This window comes from Excalfactoria chinensis, chromosome 2 (assembly GCF_039878825.1).
Source record: "Excalfactoria chinensis isolate bCotChi1 chromosome 2, bCotChi1.hap2, whole genome shotgun sequence".
In the NCBI taxonomy this organism is placed as follows: Eukaryota; Metazoa; Chordata; class Aves; order Galliformes; family Phasianidae; genus Excalfactoria; species Excalfactoria chinensis.
In genome coordinates this window covers 46,271,862-46,298,415 of record NC_092826.1, presented here as the reverse complement: position 1 = coordinate 46,298,415, position 26,554 = coordinate 46,271,862, and the positions used below count along the sequence as shown (strand labels likewise).

The following is a 26,554-nucleotide window of genomic DNA, read 5'->3' as shown; positions in this document are numbered from 1 at the left end:
ATTTTAGGAACCCAGAAGCAATTTGGTTGCATCCAGTAAAGTGATTCATTGTTCCTGCATCACATTTTAACGTATCAGTGTAGAAAACTTAAGGGAAGATAGAGCGAAGCTGGTAGTAGAATCCTAGACAGTCTTCTAGCTTGTCATTCAGGTAGTCCTCCACTTTTCTGTAGCAGACACAGAGTAACAGCACTGAGGGTGCGGGGGGCTGAGAGAAGATGCATGTGTAGGGTAAGGAAGGATGTGTCTGTTGGGACAGTATCAATTCAGAGAATGTCTCTTAACCTCACGTTGCAGGGTTAAATTGTTTCCTCGTACTGCTGCGCTTCTTCAGTTATTTCACCTACCCAGGATATTTGGAGAAGTTATTCCAGAATTCCTCAGATCAAAAAATTGATTTTTAGTCACAGAGCCAACTATGCAATAGATTTGTATGTCCTGTCCACACACCCAAATTATACTGCTTTAAACAATTCCGTTTTCATAAAGCGGGACAAAATGTTTATTTTGATGTGTGCTTTAGTATAAGCTTAATAGCAGTTAGCTCTTTCCTGTACCAGTGCTATTTCAAAAAAGGGTGACGAGCAGCCCACAAATAGCTGAGCTTGGAACTGCCATCCTATTTGTCATACCAAACTTGAGTAGCCAGCCGATGAAATGATCAGTGGAGGGAGCAGGCACCTGGGGAGGCAGCTGATGTTCCTGAATGCTGCTGGCTGAGCTAGAACTTTGAACACAGCTACAGGTGCTGAAGTTACAACAGAGGTCAGAAAGTCTGCAAGTGAACTAATGCCCAAGAATCATTAACCAAATCCCTGCTGCTGTTCCTGGGAGCTTCAGCTACAGCCATGTGACTAAGCGTCATAGAAGATCATTACCTATCAGTGCAAACATATGGCAAAGTCTGTCTGTGTTATTGCTTATCTCAGAGTGCAAGGGGGCTGTGACATTTCAAGCAAAGCCTATTGGTGTAGGAGTTTCTGTGTGAGGTTTCTTAAAGAAACGCTTCCTTTTTAACCTTAGTACTGCGTGGGAAAGTATAGCGAATGTCTTTCCGTAGGAGACCAGAAGTTTTGCGTAATTCTTCTGTCCCTCTGTGGATGGAGAAGAAATGCTGATCCAGCACTCTGATATGGCTGTGAACTTCACATTTACTTGTGCTTTGGAAAGTTAGATTGCTGTTTTCTGAGATGAATTTCTCAGAAAAGTATGATCTTGAAGACGATTTCAGTAGAAGTGTTTCTGCCCATGAGAGGGTTCCTTCTGGAATCTTGGTGAGTTTGACACTTATTGCTAATGATGGGTGCCTATAGCATAGTTAAAATATCTAAAAAATTAGCAGTCTGTATTTACTAATAGAAGGAATACTTTAATTGGGTGTTGAGCAGGCTTGCCTGGCTTTTAAGTTAAAACCTATACTTAGGAGCAAAGACAGGTTTGGTTTGCTTTCTTTGTTGGCTTGCTAGCTTGTTCTTGTCGAGTAGACTTTGTGCTGCAGTGCTTCTGCTTCGTGTGGTTGCATTTTTTTTCCCTGGTGTTTGGAGTACAAATTAGTAAAAGTCTTGAAAAAGGCCTTCTGTGATTAAGGAAAACTGCCACTTCGTGGATATATGCAGATATCAGTAAGATGAGATGAACTGGGGGAAGCCAATGCTACGCATGATTTTTCTTTTTTACTTTTCTACCTAATCTCTTGAAAAATAAGCAACTTCTTTTCTGTTTTTATCATGTAAGCAGTTTACATCACCCATTAGACTACCTTTTCATCCTCTAAATGTATCACAAAATAAACGGGATGTAAAAATGTAACTTTCTTACCAGCTCTATATTTAAGTAACTTTGTTTTGTTTTTGCCATAGTTAAAAGTCATAGAATCATAGAACGGCCTGGGTTGAAAGGACCTCAAAGATCATCTAGTTTCAACCCCCCTGCTGTGGGCACAGTCTCCATCCACTAGACCAGGCTGCCCAGAGCCACATCCAGAGTCACTTGCTTTGTATATGAGTATTCCTGAACAACATAAAAGAAATTGTTCAAGAAGACTTGCTGGGTTTGTAGTAGCCAAAATGTTTTTTAATGGTACATGGATATAATTCCTTCCTACAAAGCCTTCTACTCTAATTATGTAAATATATACATTCCCTGGGTTGTGAATTCTTAAAATTCAGCTATCTGTTACATAGAATATGTCAATACTTAATAAATACTTAACTTGAGATATAGTACCACCTGATCATTTTTGAGAGCCTTTCTGTTTCTCATTCCTGTAGCATGAGGAATTCAACCAGCATAACTCAGGGTGAACTTAAAGGCTTTGTCTATTTTTTTTAGTGGAGGAGACAGGTTTTTATTTAGCTCTTGAACTTCTAAAGTAGCAATTTCCTTTTGTATTTTCTTCTGTGTCCTCCCTTCCTCCCCCCCGCCTGCCTATAATTTCAGCTTCTGATTTTTGCTGCATGAAGGCTTCTTGGAGGAAGTTAAACGTACAACAGAAAAACCACTTTATTTATAATGTAGAGCAGTGTTTTTTAGATCCCTTCCTCCATTCCAACTAGCATTCATTTCACTTATAGCTGAGGATATTAATACTATTAGGAATTCTTTCTTACAAACCAGGTAGTATTGCTTAAGTATTCAAAAGTAATTTCTCCAGAGCTCCAGAAGTTCCAACTTCAACCTTTATACAGAGTTCTGGAATTTGGCTGCATCAAGTGATTGTTTGGCTATCAAAACAAATAAAAGCTGGACAGTATTGTGGAATGTTGCTGTGTTACTCCTTCTTTACTTGTCTTATCCATCAAACGTGTCTTGAATTGCAGAACTGATGCCTGAAAGTTCTTGTTACTGTAGGGGTACCAAGTGGCTTATTATGGAAGGTGTTTTGTAAGCCTTGTTTTACAGGAAGTGTCTCCCTGGCTATCATTTGGATCACTACCATCCCAAAGCTACTGAAGTATCAACACATCTGAGGCATGCAGCACATCTGTTTGTTGCCACTGGCTACTCAGAAAGCTGAGGAATTAGCTTCTTTTTGGTATCGTGGCAACAATATCTAAGCTGCTCTTTATAATGAGAGAAGAAAGAGAAATGCAATGGAAGATACAGCTACAACTTGATAAACAAGAATACAAAATAGTAAAATAATATAAAACGGTGCCTAGAATTTTATTTCCTGACTATATATAAAACAGTGCTTGTGTGAACACTTCCTTACAAAGAAAGAGGCCTTTTATAAGCCATTGCTTTCAGTACTTAGTAGGTTCAGAAGTTATATGTCATACAGAAGTGAGACTTATGTCATACGTAAGTGGTAATTCTGTGTGTTTAGAAAAACATGTTGTGCTGTGAGCTATGTAAATATAACTGAGATTCTGGAAGAAATAACTTTTCTAATCAGAAAGCAAGAATGTATCTACAATAGGCAAATTATTTAGTCTTACAGCTTTGGGGGGTGATTTTCTGTTCAGAGAGGTCAAGTACGTGACTGTGAGGGAATACCAGAGCATCTGCTAAGTGAACTCAGTTCCTGATGTTTGGTGTGAAATTCTCATCTTTAAGGAAGTCACTGCTGAAGTGAGAGGGAATTCCTAATCTCTCATTAATTCTTGAGTCCTGTTCCCTGAAATGTAGTATATAAACCGCATACTGTGTCAGAAGGTGTCAATTTTTGATTATTGGCATCTTAAAGTCTTTGTTTTTCATGAAAGTCAGTAGCATAGAGACCCCTTGTGCTGCTGTGGGCCTCACACTGATGTGGTTTTTGTCATGTTCTTTGTGAGCAGAGCAGGCTTAATCACTATTGAAACAAGAAGATGAGAACTGAGTATCTTCTTGCTGGCTGTGTGAGGTAAAAGGGAGTTTATTAAGAGGGGATAGTGAGGAAGGATTGAAGCAGGGCCTCCTCTTTTCAGCAAGTGTGCTGCTGTGTTGTGAGTGAGCAGTCAGGTTTGTCATTGCACATAGAACTACTTGTAAAGGAGACAATTTTACTAATCTAATACTGTTGGCACGGAGTCCATTCTGCTGATTTTATTAGCCACTCATTGGCAGTCTGTTCTTGTCCTCACCAACCATACTGTACAGAAGCTATGGGAGAAAATTCTCTATCATGTTACCTCGCAAAGCCATTCTGTGGCTAATTTAAAAGTCTTTTAAAGTTGAAATTGTCAAGCTGTCATCTTTCAAGTCGTGTGGAGAGGAATTTGCTTGTTCCTTATCTATTTTTATTAGCCTATGAACAAGGTTTCAAATTGCATTTAAGGCTAGAATTAAGATTTTTTTCTTAATGCCTTTGAATAAAACTGTATTGTGCAAAAGCTTTTCGTCCCAGTACTGCTTTTGTTGTTTAAGCAATTCATCGGTTACTTCATCAGTAAGGCCTCCCAAGACTTCTTTACAGTAGCACAGGGTGTATTACATTCATTCAAAAGGGCCTTACGTCTGTGGCATCTAATAGTGCCAGTGAAACTATAAACATACAAGAAATCTAAAATAACATTAAAGGACAATGCAGCTGTAGAATATTCCCCCATTCCACGCTTCTCAAGCCTACCAGGTATTGCCTGGACATATTTAAATCGGAAAAATAGATCCTTTCCACGTGACTTAAAAAGGAAGAGTAGGGCTTGGCAATTTCAGTTTTAACATGTTTTGGTGGCAGAATGAGGAAGGATTGCACTTAGGCTTCCATTAGTTAGCTTTCATGATTTTCCTGCCTCATTCTCTTAAAGTTGGGACTTTCTCAGAAGTTTTTGGGCTTCATTTCCTTTCAACTGATGTAGTTCACCTTGTATTCTTAGTCCGAAAGGCTTACAGTCATTCAAAAGATCACTTAAATATTTTTAATGAATGACTGTATCCAGTAATTTCTTTCCAGTTTGACTGTATCACGATCTTCTTATGTTCACTTTCCCCCTTCTTTTTTTCTGTTCTGTCCTAAACTCTCCATTCTTATATAGCAAGGCTTTCTTTACCTACATTAGAATTGTTCTTTTCAGTCTCAGGATGTCAGGAGAATAACCAACAGCAAAAACTGTAAAAGTCATCTTTTTTCTTGGCTGAAACTTAATGAAACACTCTGGGAAGTAGTTACTGTCATAATACTTCATCCTTAAAAATCAGTATGTAAACTTGATTAGGGCTTCTTATGTGCGAAAATGTATTTAGCATTTAATGTTTATTCTTTAGATAGAAATAATATTCTTCTATAGAAATTCTTCTATAGAAATAATGATTGTTAACTGGTAGGTCTGCTTCTTGTCGATGAAAGAAGTGAACAAGGTCATTCTGTTAGGTTTGTATTTTCTCAGAGTCTTAATAATTTTGATTATCTGTTGTTATCTACCATGGGTAGAAGTGTTTCTTGTGTCAGTTTCAAGTTCTGAAGGTCATTGTTGTTCAAAGCATTTTTTTATGTGCTCATAACTTTATGTTGAAAAAGCTTTTACTTTTTGTTTCATGACACAATAAATGCACTGTTAAAGTCCATTCTTAGTAGTGAATTTATTTATAACTGCAGAGACTGGTTGTAATATGAGAATTGGCTCAAAATTCTGTTGGCTTCAAGGTGTTTGTGTAAAGCTTGTTACATTAGGCAGAGTCATTGTTAAATGATGTAACGTGTCTTTTGATTAAAATTAAAAATGAAAACAAAACTTTTCTTAATTAACTTCTTTTCCTCCTCTTCTTCCCCTTAGTTCCAGACTATGAACTACGTAGGACAACTTGCAGGACAAGTCCTGGTTACTGTGAAGGAACTGTACAAAGGCATTAATCAGGCTACCCTTTCAGGATGCATTGATGTCGTCGTGGTCCGGCAGCAGGATGGTACATACCAGTGTTCTCCTTTTCATGTCCGATTTGGGAAGCTTGGTGTTCTGCGCTCTAAAGAAAAAGTGGTAAGTTCTGAAAGTGGACCAAAGCAAAGTTTGGAATACCAATGCATTCACTTATTTCCTCTGTTCCTTCTTTCCTCAACCCCCTGCATATCCAATTAGCAGTCTGGTTAAATACAGAGCAGTTTCTCATATATGTAGTACAGACTGAGAGTTCTGGAATGCAAAGTGAAACTTCCTGTGGTAATCTAAGGACTCTGCAGGGGGGGGGGAAGAAAAACCAACAAGAAACGCTTTGACAGGCTTTGAGCTATTAAAAAAGGTTAATACAAGCATATATGCTTCACTCTTAAAATGTTTTTATGGCTATTTATTTACCTATTCAAGTTTCTTTAGAAATAAATGCTTAATAACTTCTAACCGATCCCTGATATTGAAGGAACTGAATGTCTGGGGACAAATAGAGTTTATCTTGAATGTTGATGACCTATCATAAATATAATCCCTTTTATTATCTCTGTTTAATGTTGATATGCAGTAGGAAATGCAGTTAATAATATCTGCAAGTAAATAAAAATTGGGAATGAAACTTCATTCATTTATGGGCTTATTAGGAAGAGAACCTGGTACAGTTTCCAACCCAGAGAGCCAGAGCTACCAGAGTGGATCATCTTGCCATTTCCTTTGCGTAGACTTTAGTAATTATGTGCTAAAGGAGGGAGTTGGATTGGGTTGTAAATTTGATCTAAAATGAACTGATTGTGGGGGGAGTTTACATCCCTGTAAGGGATGTTGTGCAAGAGGGAGTACTGCGTACGGCAGTGTTGCCTGTGGGTGTGCTGCCAAAGGATTGATTGATTTAAAGAGATCATAGCACTTAAGGCTTATATAGTGCTTTTCTAAGAAAGACAACAATGCTGAAAGAAACTACCCCCATCTTTATAGTTTTATTTTGTAAAAGGAGAAGGAAGTCCTGCCAAAAAAAACCAACAAAGAACAACCAGTTATGTCTTGTGCTTTTTTGTTGTTGTTATTAATGGTCACACTAGGAGTTGCATGCATTGAGGTCGTGAGTTTGTCACAACACAGCCTATCAGCAGTTTTCCTGAATGATTCTTTGGTTTTGCTTTCCCACTTGCTTGTATTTTCTGAATGAACACACTGTTGACAAAAGATGGATTTTTTTTCTTAACAATTCTGCAACAAATCAAGTAATTCAGTATATTTTCAGCAAGGTATGAGAGTTATTTGTCACCACCTTTGACTGGTATTCTTTGGCTAATGGTTTTATTCACATAAGTAGCTGAATTTGGATACAAGAGTGATTTCTCATTTTTTTTTTTTTTTAGCATTGTAGAGTGTTTAGTTTTTTAATTATTCTTGGCTTTTCATGTGCTAATGTTAGAAGTAGTTCTTCCTATTTGACTGGCCATTTCATGTTATACTACTGTCACTATGAATATGTGTGTTCATATCATATTAGCTATGACTTGAAGGGTAATTTTTGCTCTTGCATTGGCAGGAAACCGGATCTTGAGTAATGTACATACTGAATATCCCATAGCAATTGCAATATTTCACTTGATCTTTTTTTTTTCACCAAAGTGTCTAAACTATATATAACTTGAAATGCCACTGGCATTTTCTATCTTAAGGCAAGCCCATCATTTTTTATCTGACAAATATTAGATTTTGCAATGTCAAGGCTTAGTACATGTAGTCAGATACCATTAGTTAAGTAAATTTGCTGAAAAATAAGGTAATTTTATCTGAACTTTAAACATTCTGTTTAGAAAAAATTCAGAATGGGTCTTAGCTGGATGTTCAGTATTTCATTAGGAAGAGGAATTAAAGTAGTTAGATTTTGATTTTCTTTAAATGCATTGTTTTTCCTATATTTCATATGCATAGGAAAGAGTAGTCGCTATTCTGTGTAATGAATGTAAGTTAAAGAACCTGTTTATGAGCTTAGAAATATTTTCCCTTTGCGAAAGCATTATAGTTGCAGAAGATTTGTGGTGCTGTGTCATATTCCTGTAAACTCATGAGAAGGAAGATCTGAACCAGTGTCTGAGTTGCAAAAAGAAATGTGGGAAATGTCTATCCTATTGAAATATGGGTTGAACATTACTTGTCAAAACAAAACCTGCCTCAGGAGGTTTCTACCTTGTCATCTTTACCTTTTGCTTTTTGGGACTCAGATTTGTACAAAGCTCCAATTCAGGTTGAACTTTAAGCAGGTAAACATGAATAGTCTCAGTCATTCAGCATTCTTCTAGGAAAGGAAGATCAAATCAATGGTTTATGCTTCTGGAGCTCTAAATTAGGTGAGCAGTGTTTTATCATCAGATGTTTTCCACAATTCTCCACTTTTTTTCTTGTAGCTTTCAGGATCTCAACTAACTACTCCAGAGTGATTTGAGTTAACACAGTAAAGATCATTGTAACACATTTCAAGGAGGGAGAAAAAGTGATGATCATACAAGAGAATAAGGATTATCAGAGACTAGCAAGACTTTAGGTCAGTGCTTTCACTTGTGATGAATTAATCACATTACTTTATTTCTTTTCACAGATTGATATAGAAATTAATGGTGATGCTGTTGATCTTCATATGAAACTGGGTGACAATGGAGAAGCATTCTTCGTACAAGAAACCGAAGAGGAAAATGTAAGGGATTTGTGCATCTTGATGGCTACAATACTATGTTAAGAGTACTGTCAATATTACTGCTTCTAAAAGCTTCATTTTCTGACTGAATCTTGCATCACTTTCAATATTGCCAGGGTGCTTGGTATTTTGTAGAATTATGTTACAAGTGTTTTAGAAAGTAATTAATTTTTTATTAATAGACCACTCTTTGAAGGAATGTTTTTACTTTTAGTATATATTTTCTTGGTATCTGCAGTTATACAGATTTGCAATGCCTTATTCCTAAGGATGTAGAACTTGTTTAATTGTGGAATTTTTCAGTCATACATATTGGTCCATTTTTGAATGTTCACATTCAAAGCAAGATAAGGAGAAAGGAATTTTAATTTTAAAATGTAAAAGATTTAAAGAAAATAGAGGGAAAGGGCCTGTCTTAGTAAGTGAAAAGTGAAGCTGTGAATTCGCTGTCAGGAATCAGCGTCTTTCAAGGAAATGAACTCTATCTGCTTACTGGTTTATGACACTGTGTTTGTTGCAAGGGAAGAAGAGGAAGCACTCCATTTGAAAAGATTTAAATATTACTTAAAGTGGAGTAAATAAGCCTTTAGACTAGTGCACTAAATGTTAAGTTAGGGCAGGAGCTCATGATATTTACGAGAAAGAAAACCTGAGTTCTGTTTCAGCATACACCATGAGTAAAGTCAAAACTGAAAGCAGCTCTTCTAGCTGCTGTTGTCTTAGCTGTTGATGAGAATAGATCAGTCTTAAGATCCTTTTCAGAAAGCAAGAATGGTAACCACTAACCATGCACTTTCCTTTTCCTTCCCTTTTGCCCCACTTCATGTTATTTTTCATTGTGTTTCTTTCAGTTTAGGTCTTGATATATCTTACTTTTTTGTTACGATACAAATAAACACCCGGTGGTTGATTCGTAAAGATTTCTCTTCATCTGGATTGTTTCTTCAGTGGGCAGTCAGTTTTAACTAGCTGAGGGCTGGGGTTGGTTTTGTTTTGTTGTGTAGGTAAAAACATTTGTTTCTAATGTGAGTAAATAATAGAATGGCCTGGACTGGGAGACACCTCAAAGATTACCTAATTCCAAACTCCTCTCTAGATGTTCCCTAGATGTCCCTTCCAACCTACACCTTTCTGTGAATCTGTTTCAAAATAAATAGACAGCAGTGAGCTTAATTAGCCTAGTTTTGTTAACTCCATCTACTATGGATAGAATCATGTGCTCCAAAGCAAAGAATTTAAATACCATTCCATTGACTGAGAATCTATTTATTTCTTTTTTGTTGTTTAGGAAAAAGTTCCTGCATATTTGGCCACATCTCCAATACCCACTGAAGACCAGTTTTTTAAAGACTCTGACAATCGTTTGATATCAGGTGAAAGTGAGAGGACATGTGCAAACTCAGAAATTCCACATGCTATGGAAACGGAGACTGTATTCACCCCGGGATCAGTGAAAAAGAAAAAAAGAAGAAGAAAGAAATACAAGCAAGATATCAGGAAAGAAGATCAAATTTCTTCTACTGGGACTGAAGAGATTTTTGAAATGGAAATTAGCTCAGATGATGAGAAAAGTGTTCAGCCCCTTAGGTAAGCTACTGTGTGTTTGCTAACTGCTTTTGCTGGGTATTGTTGGGCCTTTAAAGAGTAACTGGCACCTTTTTTTGTACACAAGTAATCCGTAACTTTCTATAGGCATTAGGTTGGTTTTTCCTTAAACAATACATAAACTGCAGGAAAAACCTAATCGTCAGTTTTCTGTGGAAGTTTCTTAGGCTGTTGAATGAAAGAAGAGTTGCTTTTTAGACAAAGCTTACTAGTTTATAAACAGCTATAATGCTTAATATGCTGCCTGAGTAAATTTAATATCTGATCTGGAATTTGCTGTAAGAAAATGAAGTATAACTGAAAAACCTTTCCTTTAGTGTGTGTATGGGGACTGTTAGGACACGGCCTAGATCTGTGTTCAGTCTTCAGTGCAAGAGCACTGAGACAACAATATCTGGATCATGTGAGTGACAAGCCTGCCCTTGGCAGGGGAATTGGAACCGGATGGTCTTAAAGGTCGCTTCCAACTGAAGGGATTCTGTGATATTACTGTCATAGTTAAAAAAAAACATCAAAAATCAAAATAACCATCAAGTACAGGAAGAAAGTGAATATAACCTGTGAATGATTTATTCTTCATTTAATTAACTGTTGCAAATGAGCAAAGAATTCAGGAATATCACACCAACAGTGGCTATTTTCAACAAGTGTTTAGAATTCAAATTGATATTCTAGCAATTACTATAATTTGACTAGAGATGAATAAAAAGTTGTAGTTCTGGCTGAAATATCTAGTTTAATCATAGCTGAATGAGCAAGAGTATTTCCATAATAGTTTTAGTTTTGTAACCTGTGGAATGAAGGATCAGAAAGGCTTTTTATTTGTTTATTTTTAAATAAATAAAAACACCAGTGGAAGTTCCTTCTCAGAGTAGAGTTACAACGTGAAAAGAAGTTGTTTTTGTTAAAAGAATGCTGTTATGTGAGTGACAGTTATTTGGAGGACTGAACAAATAAACTGTAGCAACACAGGCCCAGAGATGCTAAGATAAGTTCATGGCTATGTGTTTGTTAGGGGAATTCATATCAGAATGACTGTATACCCACACAGGAATTGAAATGCCTTGCTGTAGGCATATGCTATTAGCTCCCCTGATGAAGATGCAGATGGGGGGCAGGAGGGAGAAGTAAAGGCATCTTCTCACATCCTGTGTGATATAAGCGGTATCAGCAGGTTTGAAGTGATATTATTATTACTATTATTATAAATGCCCTGTTATGGGGAAAAAAAAAATACAGAAGTAGAACCTTAGTTGTTACTATGGTGCATTTCAGAGTGAAACCAAGAAAGGAAAAGGGAAGAGTGGTGTTCTGACAGGAAGGTCAAAAATTCACCCGTAGATACTAGTACACCATGTCTTATCTAGTTCTTTTCTTACCGCTTGAAGGACAAGCTGTTTCCGGTTTCTTGGGAAAATGTAAAATCCGTTTCCAAATGTTTTTACAGCCTTTTTAAAAATATCCTTTGTCTTTTCTAGCTTTGTTGGTATGTGCCACAGATTTAGTACTTGTCTTACCTAAAATAGTACCACGAGCACTAAGATTAGTGTGTATGCTCAGAAAGGAATAGGGAGGCATTATTTCTCAGGTGCTATGCGTATTGTGTTGTGTCTGTTCTCCCACCTTGCAAAATGGAAAGGATTTTCTATTTCAATCCACATAATTCACCTGTTTTCACAAAGGCATTAACTGGACATTAACTTTCTGAAGCACTCTAATCTAGTGATGTTAAATGACTTTCATTGGTTTCTTAATCTGGCCGCAGAGTGCATCAGTCTGAAGGAAGTTATCTGTCTCTAAAGTCTTATCTATTTAGATAAAGCATACAATTGACAAATGTATGAGAGGAAGTAGGTAGCAGTCTTACTGAGTGCTGCAAAATAGGTAGTTTAGAATTATTAGTAAAACTGCATGTGATAAATTGGAGTGCACTGGTCTAATATCAATTATCTCATTTTATTTTCAGTGGTCTTTGACTGTGTTTGGATGTTTATTTGTTTACTGTGACCTACCTGTCATCTTGTTCCCCTCCAAAGTTGAAATACTGAGGGACCTGACTAATTATTTTCTAGTGTGCTTTCTTAATTGCCTGGGCAACACCTTTTGCCTCTTGCAGTGTTTAGTATATATTATGATATTTCTTTCATGGTTATTTTGGCTGACAAAAACAAATGGTATATTGTCTTTGCAGGAATAATCTCTAGTCAAGCTGTCATTATCAAGTTTCTTGAGAATAATAATACTGAATGTTAAGGGTTTGGTATTTGTATTATACGTGCTGTGTAGCTTCATCTAACCTCAAGTTAGTCATATCCTAAGAATCATTAGTTATTCAAGTGAATTTGGAAGGCTTTAAAAAGATTTGAAGTAATCACGATGGAAATATTGAAGAAACTTCTGTGTAAATTACTATACCTGCCTGTTCAGTGGTTCTTGCTGTGTTTTTTGTTACAGATATTAAGTATTGTTCTCAGTTCCAAAAAACTCTATTGTTCAGTGCAGTACATCCAGTTACTGCAGTGTGTGTTACCTACAAACTTGTGGATGAATCATGTAACTAGTAGCTGCCCCTTATTTCCTTAATTTTTTAATTTGTGAAATATGCAGTTGTCAAATGCACTGTCAAAACTGCCTTTTCTATGTAACTTTCAGTGATTCTATAGTTTATCTAATGGAGAGTTATGGGGTTTGGGAGTATTAGCTGGCCCTACAGAGTGATATCACTTAAGGTCTCGTGACTTCCTAGTTCAGTATTAACTTAGAAGATGTCAGAGGAGTAGGGTTTTTTTAAGCTGATCATATTTTCAAGTATTAGTTACTGCATACTTTTTAAGTTGTATGCAGGTGTGCTGCAATCAATGAATTGTCCAACCTGTATACGTCTTTCTTTCGATCTTGGATTTTTAATAACATATATGTCACATCTCTAGCTGAATTGGTAATGCAAATTTCTTGTAGTTGCCTTACTAAATGTCTCATGTTTTCCAAACAGGGGATCCTCAAATTCATCACCAAAAGGTGAAGAACAAAAAGAATCATTGATTTATCACTCAAAGGATCATTACCCATTATCTGATGGAGACTGGTCCCCTCTGGATAAGTAAGTCATTTTGTAATGTCATTGTGCATATGAAGATGAATAATTATAATGAAGTTAATGTGCCTTTTACTCAGTTTTTTTCTTGATCTGTAAAACTGTGCAGCATGCCTAACTTTTGTGCTACGTGTGTGGATCTTTGAGAATTTCCCACAGTCCTGCATTAAACCAAGTTGGTCTATTTTTTCCTCAACTGAACAAAACTCTACATCATAGATGTAAAGTTTGCTTTACCTTTGTTTGCTTCTGACTTTCTTTTTTCCTTCTGGTTCGTTTTCAATCACAGAACCTCAATATATCAGGTATCTGCTTGGAAAGTGGCAAGGTGGGAATGGGTCAGTAAAAGCAAAAACTCTCCATCCACAAATGACTGAACTTTTTATGTCCTGTGTGAATATATATTTGGACTGCACTTTACAAATGCAGAAAAAGAAAATTGAGTTGATTAAAGTAAAACAAATTTGGAGGGGAGGTTCAAAGTCAGTCATTTGTGTTAGCAGCCTTTCTTAAAGCCAGAAGGCTTTGCTGTCAGATAAAAGGCAGTGGGCTTGTTTGCCTTGGGACAAGATAGGATGCTAGTTTTTGCACTTACTATATACTCTGTATGTGTTTACTGAGGTCATGCTTGTCTTCACCAAGCCTGATAGGTATTTTATTTTTTAGGGAGCAGCATTAAACTTTGAATAAGCATTGTCCAGTTGCATGCTCAAAGTAAATAGAAGCAGTTTATTACAGAGGCATGGATTTGTACTCATAAACAGTTGTTTTTGAATTGATACTGTATTCATTAGGGTAACATCAACATGTCTACTATGCAGTTGAGGTTTTAACAGTAGAGTGGAGCCACATTCATCTTGAACCAGATGAATACCTTAGGGTGTAGCTTCTTTTTTTTTTCCATCATAAAAGGTAGGTGTAGGGAATGATAGGATAAATGAAGAAAAAGTGGAAGGTAGCATAGGTGTTTTGTCTTATTGTTCACATTTCCTCTAATAAAAGGAATATTCCCTCATGTGTACCACCCATTCAAACCTTTATATTCTTGCAGGTGTCTGGTTTTTTTGTTGTTGAATCCCAACTCTGCAAACCTCCAGAAAGTTTCAAAATGGTACTACATTAAATTAGCTAGTTCTTGCAGGAACTTAAATAAAGCTGTAAGTGGAATACCCATGGGATGTACTGTAAGACTTTTAAATATTATTATGGAGGTTTGTATTTAAACAAACCAACCAACCCCAAACACTGTGAATGTCAGAGTGAAAAATGAGCATAATTTCTTTAACATGAAGTATAAATACCCTATTTAAGAAGGGATAGATTTGGGCTTTTCCCATCCATAAATGCTACAGCAAAACAAACTCTTGTTTTTCTTAAGACCACAAGAGCAAAACAGTTTTTAAATTACACTTCTCACTCCTTGGAGTGAGTTCCTTTGGCTTAAAAGTTGTTAGAGGTAAATTTCAAAGACTGTATTCTGATGCATATTTAGTAACCACTGCAGGAAAAATAGGATCGAACTTAAACAAGGTATTTAACTTGCCTCTTCAATGGTAACTTGCTAATGGCTTTTCCCCAACTGTATGTGGGATTTGTTGTTACTTTGTACATTCATGAGTTAGTTTTGCAAGACTTCTGTTCCTCAGGTCTTATCATAGCAAGTATAAATACTAAATCTTTACGGAGCCAAGCATCTAAGTTCTCTGCCTTACTTTTAGATTACACCTTTTTCTTCCTGTAGTATTTATTTATTTATTTAGGCTTGTTTGTTTTTTAGCAGAAGGTGGGCTTAGGAAAGAGGTATACCTACACTGCAGATATGGTGAAGGAATCTGTTTAGGGTGATTGCTGTGCAAGTCCTTTAATGTGATTTTGGTTTTAACCTAATTTCTGTCTGAAAACCCTGCTGGGCTTCTTGCCATGTTACAGAATAATTGAAGCTCTGTTAAGCTCTAGAAAACTCTACCAACAGTAGCTGTGAACAACAAATGCATTTTAAACACTGTAGCTTTCTTCCTTTTTTTTCTTTTTTTTTTTTTTCTTTTTTGTTCTTTTTGATTTGCTAGCCCTTACTCGGAGCCAGTCTGCCCTAAAAGTGATTCAGAACTAGAAGTTAAACCTGCTGAGAGCTTGCTGAGATCTGAATCTCACATGGAGTGGACGTGGGGAGGATTCCCAGAATCAACCAAGGTATGGTTATTGTCTTGAACTTTGTATACTGAGTTTTGGCATATTTAAAATCCTGCACTACAAATCTGCTGCTGTTCTGTAGAATTCTTAGCTGAAATAGGAAAGTAGCACCCCCTTGTGGCTGGTTGATAGTCGTCTTTGTTCAGTCTGTTGAGCAAAGTAGTTACAGAAGGCCTTACAGTGGCAATGTGAAAGTTTTTTAATTTTTAGCTAGAAACTGAATAAAGCAACACTGGAAATCGTCTTTTGTGGGCTAAATTATAGCTCATGCTAAAGGAATGGTAGCCTTAATATTTTTTTTTATCTACTGGAACAGCTAATGGTGTAAGTCCTGATAGATATTCAGGCTCTTTTTTCTTTTTTCTCCTTGCCATGGATTGTCACATCAACGCTTCCTCCGTGCCACTTTCTTTACTGAACCTGTTAAACAAGCTGGTAAAAAGCTTTTGTTGCAGACAGCTTCACTAATAGGGTAGAACCTGTTTTATGTCAGGAAAAATTTCTTCTTTGAAGGAGTGGTGGGGCATTGGCACAGGCTGCCCAGGGCGGTGATGCAGTCACTGTCCCTGCAGGTGTTCAAGAGACATGTAGATATGACTCTTTAGGACGTGCTTTAGTAGGGATGGTGGTGATGGGTTGTTGCTTGGTCTAGGTGATCTTGCAGGTCTTTTCCAATGTTTATCATTCTTTGTTGCTAAAATACATGTTTAAATTCTTAACCAGCATACTTGTGACCAGACTCCCAGTTTACTGGCAAAATTACCGTTGAGAATAGGTTTAACATTTAAACCAGAATAAAGTGTGTCTGTGAAGTGAAAGGATTGACTGGAGTTTTGTCTTTCAGATAAGCAAGAAAGAGAAACTGGAACATCCCAGAACTGCTACTATTACTCCATCAGAGAAGACTCATTTTAGAGTCATCCTCAGCTCTGATGAAGTTGAAGATGATGATGTCGTGAAAGATTCTGTCTGTACAGTACTGAAACCTGAGCCAAGAACTCATCCTATGCTTAAGCAGATGGAAGATAAAGATTCTCTCGCTTCAGCAATTATAGAACCACAAGATTCCTTACCATTAGATTCTGACCATCATTCCAGACTGTTGGTTGACTCTTTACCGGAAACAAAACCAACAGCAAAAGTTGACTCTCCTTCAAAAAAGAAAGGTATGTAATAAAACCGCTGATTGCTTCCTTTGGGTAATATACCAAATTTGAGGCAATGTTTTTTTTTTTTTTTTTCAGTTTTTCCTATTTAAAGTCTTAAGCATTATTAAAGTTTTAACTGTAATTAAACTTCAGTTTATGAATGCTTTAATTCTGAACCATCTACAGTTATGTGTGTATTTAATGTGTCTGGATAGCTTCATCTCAATAACTTGACTGTTAAAATTAACAGGGGTGCATAAACGAAGTCATCACCAGGGACCTGATGATATTTACTTGGAGGACCTTAAGGCTTTGGAACCTGAAGTTGCAGCGCTCTACTTTCCCAAAAGGTAGCTTTGAATTACAGTTCCTCAGACATAGGCTTATTCTGCAGTTACACTTTGTGAATTATTGCGTGGATGATTTAAGTGACTGAGAGCCCCAGTTCTTAATAGAGAATAGAACTTGGGATTTCTAGGCTTTTGTGGAAAAAACGATCCTAATCTTATTCTACAACATTCTGGCAGATACCAAGGAGCATGATATTGCTCTGTGACAACAGAATGTTGAAGAGCTCTTCTTCCTTTAAATCCAGTTTTGTTGCAGGCGAAAGAGAAATAAATATTTCCCAATTTAGTTAGGATGTTCCAGTATAATAAAGGGTTGAAGGTAGTGCTGGTGGTGTCTGATTTGTGCATTATTGGATTTATGTTGTAAAATGATGTATGGCATTAAAGCAAGTTGTTTTTGTTTTGTTTGGGTTTTTTTTTTGAGTAGTCATAGAGTGTGTGCATTTGTTTACAAGTTAAGTATTTATGGAAAATGTGATTCTCTTTTCTGTAGTGATTCTGATCCAGGCTTCAGACAATGGACTGAGTCAGATAATCTTTCTGGTTCCCAGTCACCCCAATCAGTAGGAAGTGCTGCTGCTGATAGTGGCACAGAATGCATGTCTGATTCTGCAATGGACTTGCCTGATGTCACGCTCTCACTTTGTGGAGGTCTTAATGAAAACGGGGAGATTTCTAAAGGTATGTGAGAAACAAAAACATAAGTGGTTGTAAAGGTCAGGCAGCTAAATGAAGCAGCCCTGATTTTTATGAAGCTTTTGCCTTTAATAAGAAAAGAAAATGGAGAATTTTAGAAAACTTCATTAGTATTTGCTAAGCAGAGATTGTGAAAGTGAGCCTCAATTTAATCAAGAGTACACAGTATCTTGAGAAACTTTCTTACTCCTTTTTCGTACTGCTAATTGTGTATCTGACCACTCATTTCTGGCTGAAATTCCTTGCTTAATTCAATATAAGACTTCATAAATTGTGTTCTTTTCAAATGTCTGATAATTTTTCTTCTTTTCAATGTTTCTTAAGCTACTGGGAGATGAATGTATCGTTATCTTGGACTATCTTCTCTCCAGCTTTGCTTTTCCTTTCTTAAATGTTTGTTAACACTTACCTTTTTAACCATTTAAATCCTCTCGTAAAGCCTGACTTTAGCTTTGAAGTTGTATACATTTTTGAGGGAGCTTCTAGGAGCATGTAATTTCATGATTATTTTAGAATTACTTTTTTAACGATCATCCCATCTCAAGGCATCAAGTGAAATTTACAAGCTTATTATTAGGGCTCAGAACAAATACACCCTCATCTTATTTCTTATTTCTCCTTCCTGTGATTGTTAAAGTAAGTGGTACAAAGCTACTGAGAAGACAAGCAGTTACAAGACTCTTGACACATAGGTCATATTAGAATAGCTTGATGATACTGCAAAATCAGCAAAGGTTCTGAAATGACAGGAAACATTTTTCTAGATGTGAACTAATCAGACCTTTTAGGATTTCATATTTCTAATTTTAATTAAAATTTGCTTCGATTGCAGAAAAGTTCATGGAGCATATTATTACTTACCATGAATTTGCTGAAAACCCTGGGCTCATAGACAATCCGAATTTGGTAATAAGGATTTATAACAGGTATATTATCCATGTTATACAATTAGTTCACGGAAAAGCTTATTTTAAATCTAGCACATAAAGTGAATGCACTTCTCAGCTTCCAGTGTTTTTGATGGAACTGCTTCTTAGTCTTAGATAACTGTTTTTGAATTTAACTTTTGGATTAAGTATAATAAAAGTAATATTTCTTTTCAGCACTGGTGCTGAATTGTGTATATTGAAGTAACTGCTTGTAACCAGCTTTAATATTAGTTGTTGCTTGTAAATGGATGTATTTTCTTTGAGGAGAGAGCAGTTTGCGCACAGTTTTGTAATGACTTCCCAACATGTTTTAAAACAGGTATTATAACTGGGCATTGGCTGCTCCAATGATTCTAAGTTTGCAAGTGTTTCAGAAAAGTTTGCCCAAGGTAAATGGCGACGTTTACTTCTTTGAAGATTTTGCAAATAACAATGCATGTTTCTCTTTTTATTCTGTTTTTCTACACAAAGTTAATAATGTGCAAAATTTTTCAGGCTACTGTTGAATCTTGGGTCAAAGAAAAGATGCCAAAGAAATCTGGAAGGTGGTGGTTCTGGCGCAAGAGAGAAAGCATGACTAAACAGGTAACTGAAAATTGATTTGATTTTTATTTTCCATAACTACTGAAAAATGAAAAAACTCATTTGTCCGATGTGCCTCAGAACACTGCGCGTGTAACTGTCACTGATTGTTACCTGGAAGTTGCTCAATGTAGCTGTAACTACTTCTGAATATTTAGTCTCAAATACTACCATCTTCATGTATTCTTTCTCCATTCCTTTGATCATTTATTCTATTTAGCTGAGGCACAATATTCTTAAAATCCTTTCTTCTAGGCCATATGTACTTGTCAAAGCTACTCTTCAATCACTGCAGCGTATTTTAGGAATGTATACACAAATAGATAAATAAATGCATAATAGATGTCATGCTGAGATACTCAGATTTTAGACTAAACTAAATTTCTAAACATTGGAGATGTATTAAAAAAATAGATATTTTTTTAGAAAGTGTAAATTTATAAGCTTAGAAGTTCACTGCTCTTTTTATGCTGAATTCATCTTATTAAGAGAGATTCTGAGTCGTGGTATAGCTTATATACTGTATTGATAGCTATTTGCTTGTTTATGAATTATGGATTCCCTTGAATTGGTTTAAAATGCTTAAAATGTTGATATGTTCTTTATTATCATATTATTTTAGATACCAGAGGCAAAAGAGGGGAAGTCTGAGACACAAAGAACAAATGAACTGCCAGCAACTATAAAAGAGCAAGTTAATAGTAGGTGTGTTCCTGTCTGAAGACTGTTTTGTGAACTGAATGGTGTTTTTTTCCTCTTGTGTTGGTTTTGTTGTTGTTGGGTTTTTTTGTCTTTTTTTTTGAGTGAAGAATTCATTACTACTGTGGGAAGAAACGTTTTCTTCTAAGCTAATGTAGAGAAGCCAAATATGCTTGGCAAGCAACTCAGCAAAATTATATGGCAGTAGACATTGTAGGAACTAGAAATACACTACAATTATTTCCTAATCCTATTGTTTTTACTTCTTAAATCCTTCTGTAACTGACAGAATAACAAAGACATATATGGTAACCTTTAGCAACGGGTCACTGCTCTGTAACTTATTAAGTATAGTAGAATTATTACTGAGATTTTTTTGTCATACTTCTTTGTATAATCCTAGTGTTGTTTGAGTAACTTAAAACATCTGCAGTTTTTTTGTAACATGAAATAATTGAAACAATAAAATACCATTAATTACAGTGCACGAGTTGCCCAAGAATGTAGTTGAAAACAAGCAGTATTTAACACAAAACTCTGTCAGACTAAATAACCCATTGTGTATACTCATACTCTCCTATGGTTTTATGAACGTATTTGTAAATGTTGATGTCTTAAAATTTAAGATGCTGTAAAATTCAGAGAGATTAAATGCTGCTTTTAATCTTGAAATCTCCAATTAGCAGAAAAACAAATCTATGACTTACTTTAAAAGGTGAGCTACTCCGCTGATTTATCGTACACTGTTTAAAATATGTAGTAAGTGTGGCAGCTTTTCTTGAAAACAAAGCCATTACTCACTCAGTATCCCTTTCCATCCGCAGTATACCTTAGTGACCACTTGACACTGTCTCTACTAAACTCTTGTGGAGCCAGCTACACTATGCATAGTAATATTTAGAGCTCCACCAATAGTAGCATGCATTAGAAGTCTTACTTGCTAATTGGCGTATACTGACTTCATCTGGGCATGCGCTAGACTTTTGACTTTGTTAATCTTTGCTATCAGGCTAGTAGTAAACCTTTGACATAAACAGAAATTAATCTTGAATAAGAATCTTATACCACTAAAGAAGGATTTTCTGCAGCTTAAGTTTGTTCTTCTTGGTATCATATTAGACCCCCAGAAGATGACTCATCTAGTGATGAAGCATCACAAGAATTGAAGGAATCCTTGAAAATAGATTCTGCTCCAGTAGAGCATCCAACACATGGGAACGTTCCGTCTTACAAGAAGTCACTTCGACTGTCTTCCGACCAAATTGTAAGTGGCCTGCCTTCCTTGCACATTTAATGCATCATAGTTCTCTTGTGTTCTTTGTTCTGATTCTAAAAGTTGGGATTTCTCAGCTTTCTAGAAGCGAAGTATAGAAACATTCCCCAGAGTCAGGAGTGATAGTGGGATTATTTTTCTAGCAGTAGGAAAAAAAGGGATGGGGGCACTTGAAATGTAACAGTTGGATTTTAAAAGAAATACAAAATGTTTTCCATTGCTAGTATTGGGTATTCTGGAATCTGAATTGCCAAATAACGTACATCTAAGATGGTGGGCAGTTTACTCATTTGAAATGAATTTACAAGTTACTTCTGCTATTATCTAAATATGTGGTTCTTGTCAAGTAAGTATTTTGAGAAAAGCACGTACTAAGTAGCAAATCATAGAATCATAGAATTCCCCAGGTTGGACAAGACCTTGAAGATCATCAAGTCCAACCGCAGCCTAACCAGTAGCCTATCTCTAAAAACCCACTGCTAAATCATATCCCTGAGTACCACATCCAAACGGCTCTTAAACACATCCAGGGATGGCGATTCAACCACCTCCTTTGGGAGCCTATTCCTAACCACCCTTTCTGTAAAGAAGTTCTTCCTAATATCCAACCTAAACTTGCCCTGGCGCAACTTGAGGCCATTTCCCCTCGTCCTGTCACTTGTCACTAGTGAGAACAGACCTGCCCCACTCTCACTGTAAGAACCTTTCAGGTACTGGAAGAGGGCAAAAAGGTCTCCCCTCAGCCTCCTTTTCCCCAGACTAAACAGCCCCAGCTTCCTTAGCCTCTCCTCATAGGGCTGATTCTCCAAGCCATTCACGAGCCTCGTTGCCCTTCTCTGGACCTGCTCCAGTACCTCCATGTCTTTCCTGTGCTGTGCCCAAAACTGAACACAGTACTTGAGGTGATGCCTCACCAATGCCGAGTACAGGGACAGGATGACTTCCCTAGTCCTGCTCACCACACCATTCTTGATACAAGCCAGGATGCCATTGGCCCTCTTGGCCACCTGAGCACACTGCTGGCTCATATTCAGCTGACTGTCCATCAGCACACCAAGGTCCCTTTCTGTCTGGGAGCTTTCCAGCCACACGTGATCAGTTGTGTACAAATGAAGTAAGCAGATTATTTATATATGTTAGTATATTCTCAAATGTTAGTTGTTAATACTGTAAGTATACTGTAATAGCAGGAATTAAGGTAACATTTTTTAGTATTACTATAGTCAGTGCTGCTGTAAGGAGATGTAGGACCTGTGGGCAAATGTGCACCCAGTAAAAAAGCAGACTTAACCAGTAGAACTATGCCAGTGTTAAACCACGGTTCACTTTTTGATGAGTTGATCAAAACAGATGAGGAAGAACATACAAGCTTTTTTTCTTTGAGCTTATTTATGATTCTAAAAATTCTGTAGCGACTCTGCTGTACCTTTTCAATTATTTTGATTTATCCTCAAGGCAAAGTTGAAGCTCAGAGATGGCCCTAATGATGTTGTGTTCAGTATTACAACCCAGTATCAGGGGACTTGCCGTTGTGCCGGAACAATATATCTCTGGAACTGGGATGACAAAATCATCATATCAGACATTGATGGAACGATAACCAAGTAAATATTGTTTTTCCTTTCTTTTCTTTGAATTTGGTACATTATCTTGCTTTATTGATGACGTCTTACTTTTCAAAGATAAATAAGACTGACTTAAGATGATTGCTGAAGAATATTTATTAACAGTTATGAGAAATACTTGTTGCTTTGGTTTAAATTTATATTTGTGTTTACAGCAAACTACGAAATGTCTTTAGCCTCCTTGCATTATTCTTTAAAATGTTCACCATGTAACTACTGCCCTTACAGTCTAGTTTTAGCAAGCATATGGTAGCTTGGGAACTGACTTGTGCTGTATAGCTGCCACTAATGGTTCAGTGTGGAATAGGTACTAATTCTCTTTTGGCTAAGGCCAAGACCTTTTGCAGAGGTGTTTCTGTAAATACTCATTGTAAGCTGTATATTCCTTAGTAGTCATCTTTAACAAAACACATACGCTTAGTTTCAGCTATCTCCAATTTTGCTTTTAGGTCTGATGCTTTGGGACAGATACTCCCTCAGCTTGGCAAGGACTGGACTCATCAGGGCATTGCAAAACTCTATCATTCCATAAATGAGTGAGTAATAGGCCCTTTCTGGAATTTAGAAATTAATGGGCAGGTAGATGAATTGATGTTAATAGTTTTGCACGTTGGCCTGAATGATGAAAAGTAATCACTTCTGTCATACACAAAGCCGGGTTTGTCATCCCAACTTCTAGATGCTTTTTGTTTTAACATGTTTGCTACCAAACTCAAGTGAACTCTCCTTAGGATATGACTCCATGTTCTGAAACAATCCTAATTAAAATCTTACATGGACACAAAGGTTGGTGGCCTGGATCAAGTTCTGTGTCACTCGTTTCGTTGCGCTTCTGACATAAATGGACACAATCCAGCAAAAGAGCAATTTCCCCATCTGCTGTCTGGATTAGTCAGCTGTGCATGCTTACCTTATAATCTGCAGGACCTGCAGAAGCATCTTATGTGACTAGAAGAGGGGAGGAGGGAGAGGGAGGATAGCTTTCTTGTTGCAGCAGTGGTGAGATGTATGCTTAGTTTAGAAGTGTGATGAGATGCACCCTTGTAAATGTAGTGGTCTTTTAAGAGGTATATAGCCTTGTAATATTTATGTCCAGTAACTCTGTACAAAACAAACCTACATTGTTCTTTCTTATTTAGATTAGGTTCTTTGTTTAACAATTAAATAAATAGAGATGCCAGAAATAATACTTGCTACTGAAGATCACAGGATCAGCTGTTAAACCATTTCATAATTCCCTTCAAATAATCAAATTTTATCTTTGGCTTTTAGTTCAAAGCTTAAAGTTTCTTTCCCACCCCAAGTAATTTTGAGGCCCTAGAAATCCTTTTGTTAACTTTTGCTCTGTTTCATAGAGCTTAATTTCATCTGTCGCCCCTTTCAGTCTGTGGCAGAAAACTTGAACTTTGTTTTGTGTTTAGTGTAAAATAAGAAGGTAGTTTGGAAACTATTTGCCAAATAGAATCAGGTCTCTGAAAATCTTCTTAAAAAGTTGAGTCTCTTGTGTATGCTGTAATTGTTTACAAATCTGTTAAAGAGATGACTGTGAAGTCTGTAGGAAAAATAAGTTGGGATTGATGAGTACTTCTTGTGCTTCCTTCACTATGAGCTGCAAATTCTGGTAACCAGAAATCCAACCAACAGGACAGGAGATCTGGTATCCAGTGTTATGTGGTGCGGATGAATAATAGTTAACATCTATACCTGGGCTGAAAGAAACAGGGAGATGCCAATATGGTGTTTATCTAAGTACAGTTCTAGTCTATCTACATACATAGTCCTATTACTGTTCTTGTTCTTTTTTGCACTTCTTAGTTTTGATAGAGCCATTTTTAAAACTATAATATACTTTTCAGATAATGTAACACTGGAACAGTCTTTTCCTAGGAGCTGGTGCAGCTCACCACAAGTCCATGCCTAAATCAGTGCTTCTAGGCATTGTTGCAACAGGATATTTGTGTTTACAAAGAATGGCTTCAACAGTAAAATGAACTAAGTTGATATTTCTTTTCTAGAAATGGCTACAAGTTTCTGTACTGTTCTGCTCGTGCCATTGGAATGGCGGATATGACTAGAGGGTACCTACACTGGGTGAATGATAAAGGAACAATTCTTCCCAGGGGACCTCTCATGTTGTCCCCCAGCAGTTTATTTTCTGCCTTTCATAGGTAAGCACGCAGGATTTTATACATCTATTTGCTCCCCATCTCAGAGAAAAAAGCAAATTTAAAAGATTTCGGATGCTAATCATTATAGTTGTAACCAAACGTTTTACTCTGCTAGATTTGCTACTGACACTTGGATGTCCCTCCCACAGTAAACTATTTATCTGAATTTTACTTTTGTTTCTGAGGACATCTTAGATGTGGCTGTAAAACACAAAACATCAGTCACACAGCATTTTATTTTCTACTTTCTTCATTCCTCAGGTCTGTGACTGATTCCTGTTAGGTTCTGCTTCTTATCAGTATAATTTTCTGATCTTGCAATATTAGGAGCATTCTATACATGACTGCCTGCTATGACTGGACACAACCAATCATTTGAAACAACTACAGTCTGCTTGTTCTTGATGAGAAGTGCTCAGAATGTAATAGTCTTTTTGTTAGTTCTTTTTTTAAAAATTAAAAGCAAACCATTAAATTATGGCTAACGATGACAGCCACGTCCACTGTAGTCACCTGGCAGGCCTCCTTCAGTTTTTGGTCCAGATGGTGTTCAGTTCCCAAACTGCATTCATAAGCTGTGAATTTCATTACATTTACCTAGCCTAGGTACAGTTTATTCACCTATTTCTATCATTGAAGTTGGAAAACAATCTTTTATTCTTTTGTTATTTCATGTATCATCCCTTGGAAGAGTATTTACCAATGTCTATGTAACCAGCCACAACAGAGAACACAAACATCAAATAAGTTGATGGAGGATACCCACTATTTGCTCGTGATTTTAAGACTGACGTTTGAATTTTATTCTAGGGAAGTAATAGAAAAGAAGCCCGAAAAGTTCAAAATCGAATGTTTGAATGATATCAAGAATTTGTTTGCTCCCAGTAAACAACCTTTCTATGCTGCTTTTGGAAACAGGCCCAATGTAAGTCTGAGCTTTTCTAATTGAAGGGTTAAAATGCATGGAATACTTGGGAAAGAGAGGAAATAGGCTTTTGTTGTTGTGTCTGTTTAAGTTTGAATATGGCAGTGGGACACCGGTATTTCTCTGAGTTTGGTCTTGAAAGTCCAAATGCAAATACCTTAAATGAAAGCTGCCAGAATTCCTCAGATTTTCCTCAATCTCGAATCTTTTTTCCTATCAATACAATTCCTGTACTTTGTCTGCAGCTATTGCAACTGAGCAGGGGAGGAGGGGGGTATTCCAAAGAGGAACAGTGTCATGAGAAGTAGCATTGTGTGGTATAGATTTTGTGGTGCATATCTGTGGTCTGAGGCTTGAGAACAAGAGTTACAGGGTTTGAGGGAGGAGAAGTGTACTTTGGGAAGGGGTTGGTTTTTTTGTTTCTTTTCAGGGTCAGTTTTTACTGTATGCTTTTCAGTATATCACAGAAGGAAATAACAAAGTATGTGCATTTGTTCGTGCTTTGTGCAGGATGTATATGCCTACATGCAAGTGGGAGTTCCAGACTGCAGAATATTTACTGTGAATCCAAAGGGTGAATTGATCCAAGAAAGGACTAAGGGAAACAAATCTTCGTAAGATCATTTTTATTATTTCAGTTAGAGAAGGTACTTGGGAATGCGATTGCAAAATAATTGTATGTAATAGGAGATCATAAGGAATCATCACAGTCACAAGACAAATTTTTATTTGCCAGAGAATGTACAGCTTTGGTTACTCAACTGA

The 26,554-nt window shown here is 36.7% G+C and overlaps 1 protein-coding gene across 1 annotated transcript in view; it reads left to right on the top strand.

Annotated features, from left to right (window-relative positions):
• LPIN2 (lipin 2) overlaps positions 1-26,554 on the top strand; it is a 38,577-nt gene that overhangs the window by 7,543 nt on the left and 4,480 nt on the right. Inside the window, exons 2-19 of the mRNA XM_072327677.1 lie at positions 5,697-5,897; positions 8,410-8,505; positions 9,794-10,092; positions 13,103-13,210; positions 15,271-15,394; positions 16,239-16,560; positions 16,793-16,892; positions 17,386-17,573; positions 18,421-18,514; positions 18,837-18,906; positions 19,013-19,102; positions 19,722-19,804; positions 20,918-21,062; positions 22,527-22,675; positions 23,146-23,232; positions 24,712-24,864; positions 25,675-25,789; positions 26,300-26,403. Coding sequence (XP_072183778.1) covers positions 5,706-5,897; positions 8,410-8,505; positions 9,794-10,092; positions 13,103-13,210; positions 15,271-15,394; positions 16,239-16,560; positions 16,793-16,892; positions 17,386-17,573; positions 18,421-18,514; positions 18,837-18,906; positions 19,013-19,102; positions 19,722-19,804; positions 20,918-21,062; positions 22,527-22,675; positions 23,146-23,232; positions 24,712-24,864; positions 25,675-25,789; positions 26,300-26,403 — 2,519 coding nt within the window. The 5' untranslated portion in view covers positions 5,697-5,705. The remainder of the gene's footprint in view (positions 1-5,696; positions 5,898-8,409; positions 8,506-9,793; positions 10,093-13,102; positions 13,211-15,270; positions 15,395-16,238; positions 16,561-16,792; positions 16,893-17,385; positions 17,574-18,420; positions 18,515-18,836; positions 18,907-19,012; positions 19,103-19,721; positions 19,805-20,917; positions 21,063-22,526; positions 22,676-23,145; positions 23,233-24,711; positions 24,865-25,674; positions 25,790-26,299; positions 26,404-26,554) is intronic.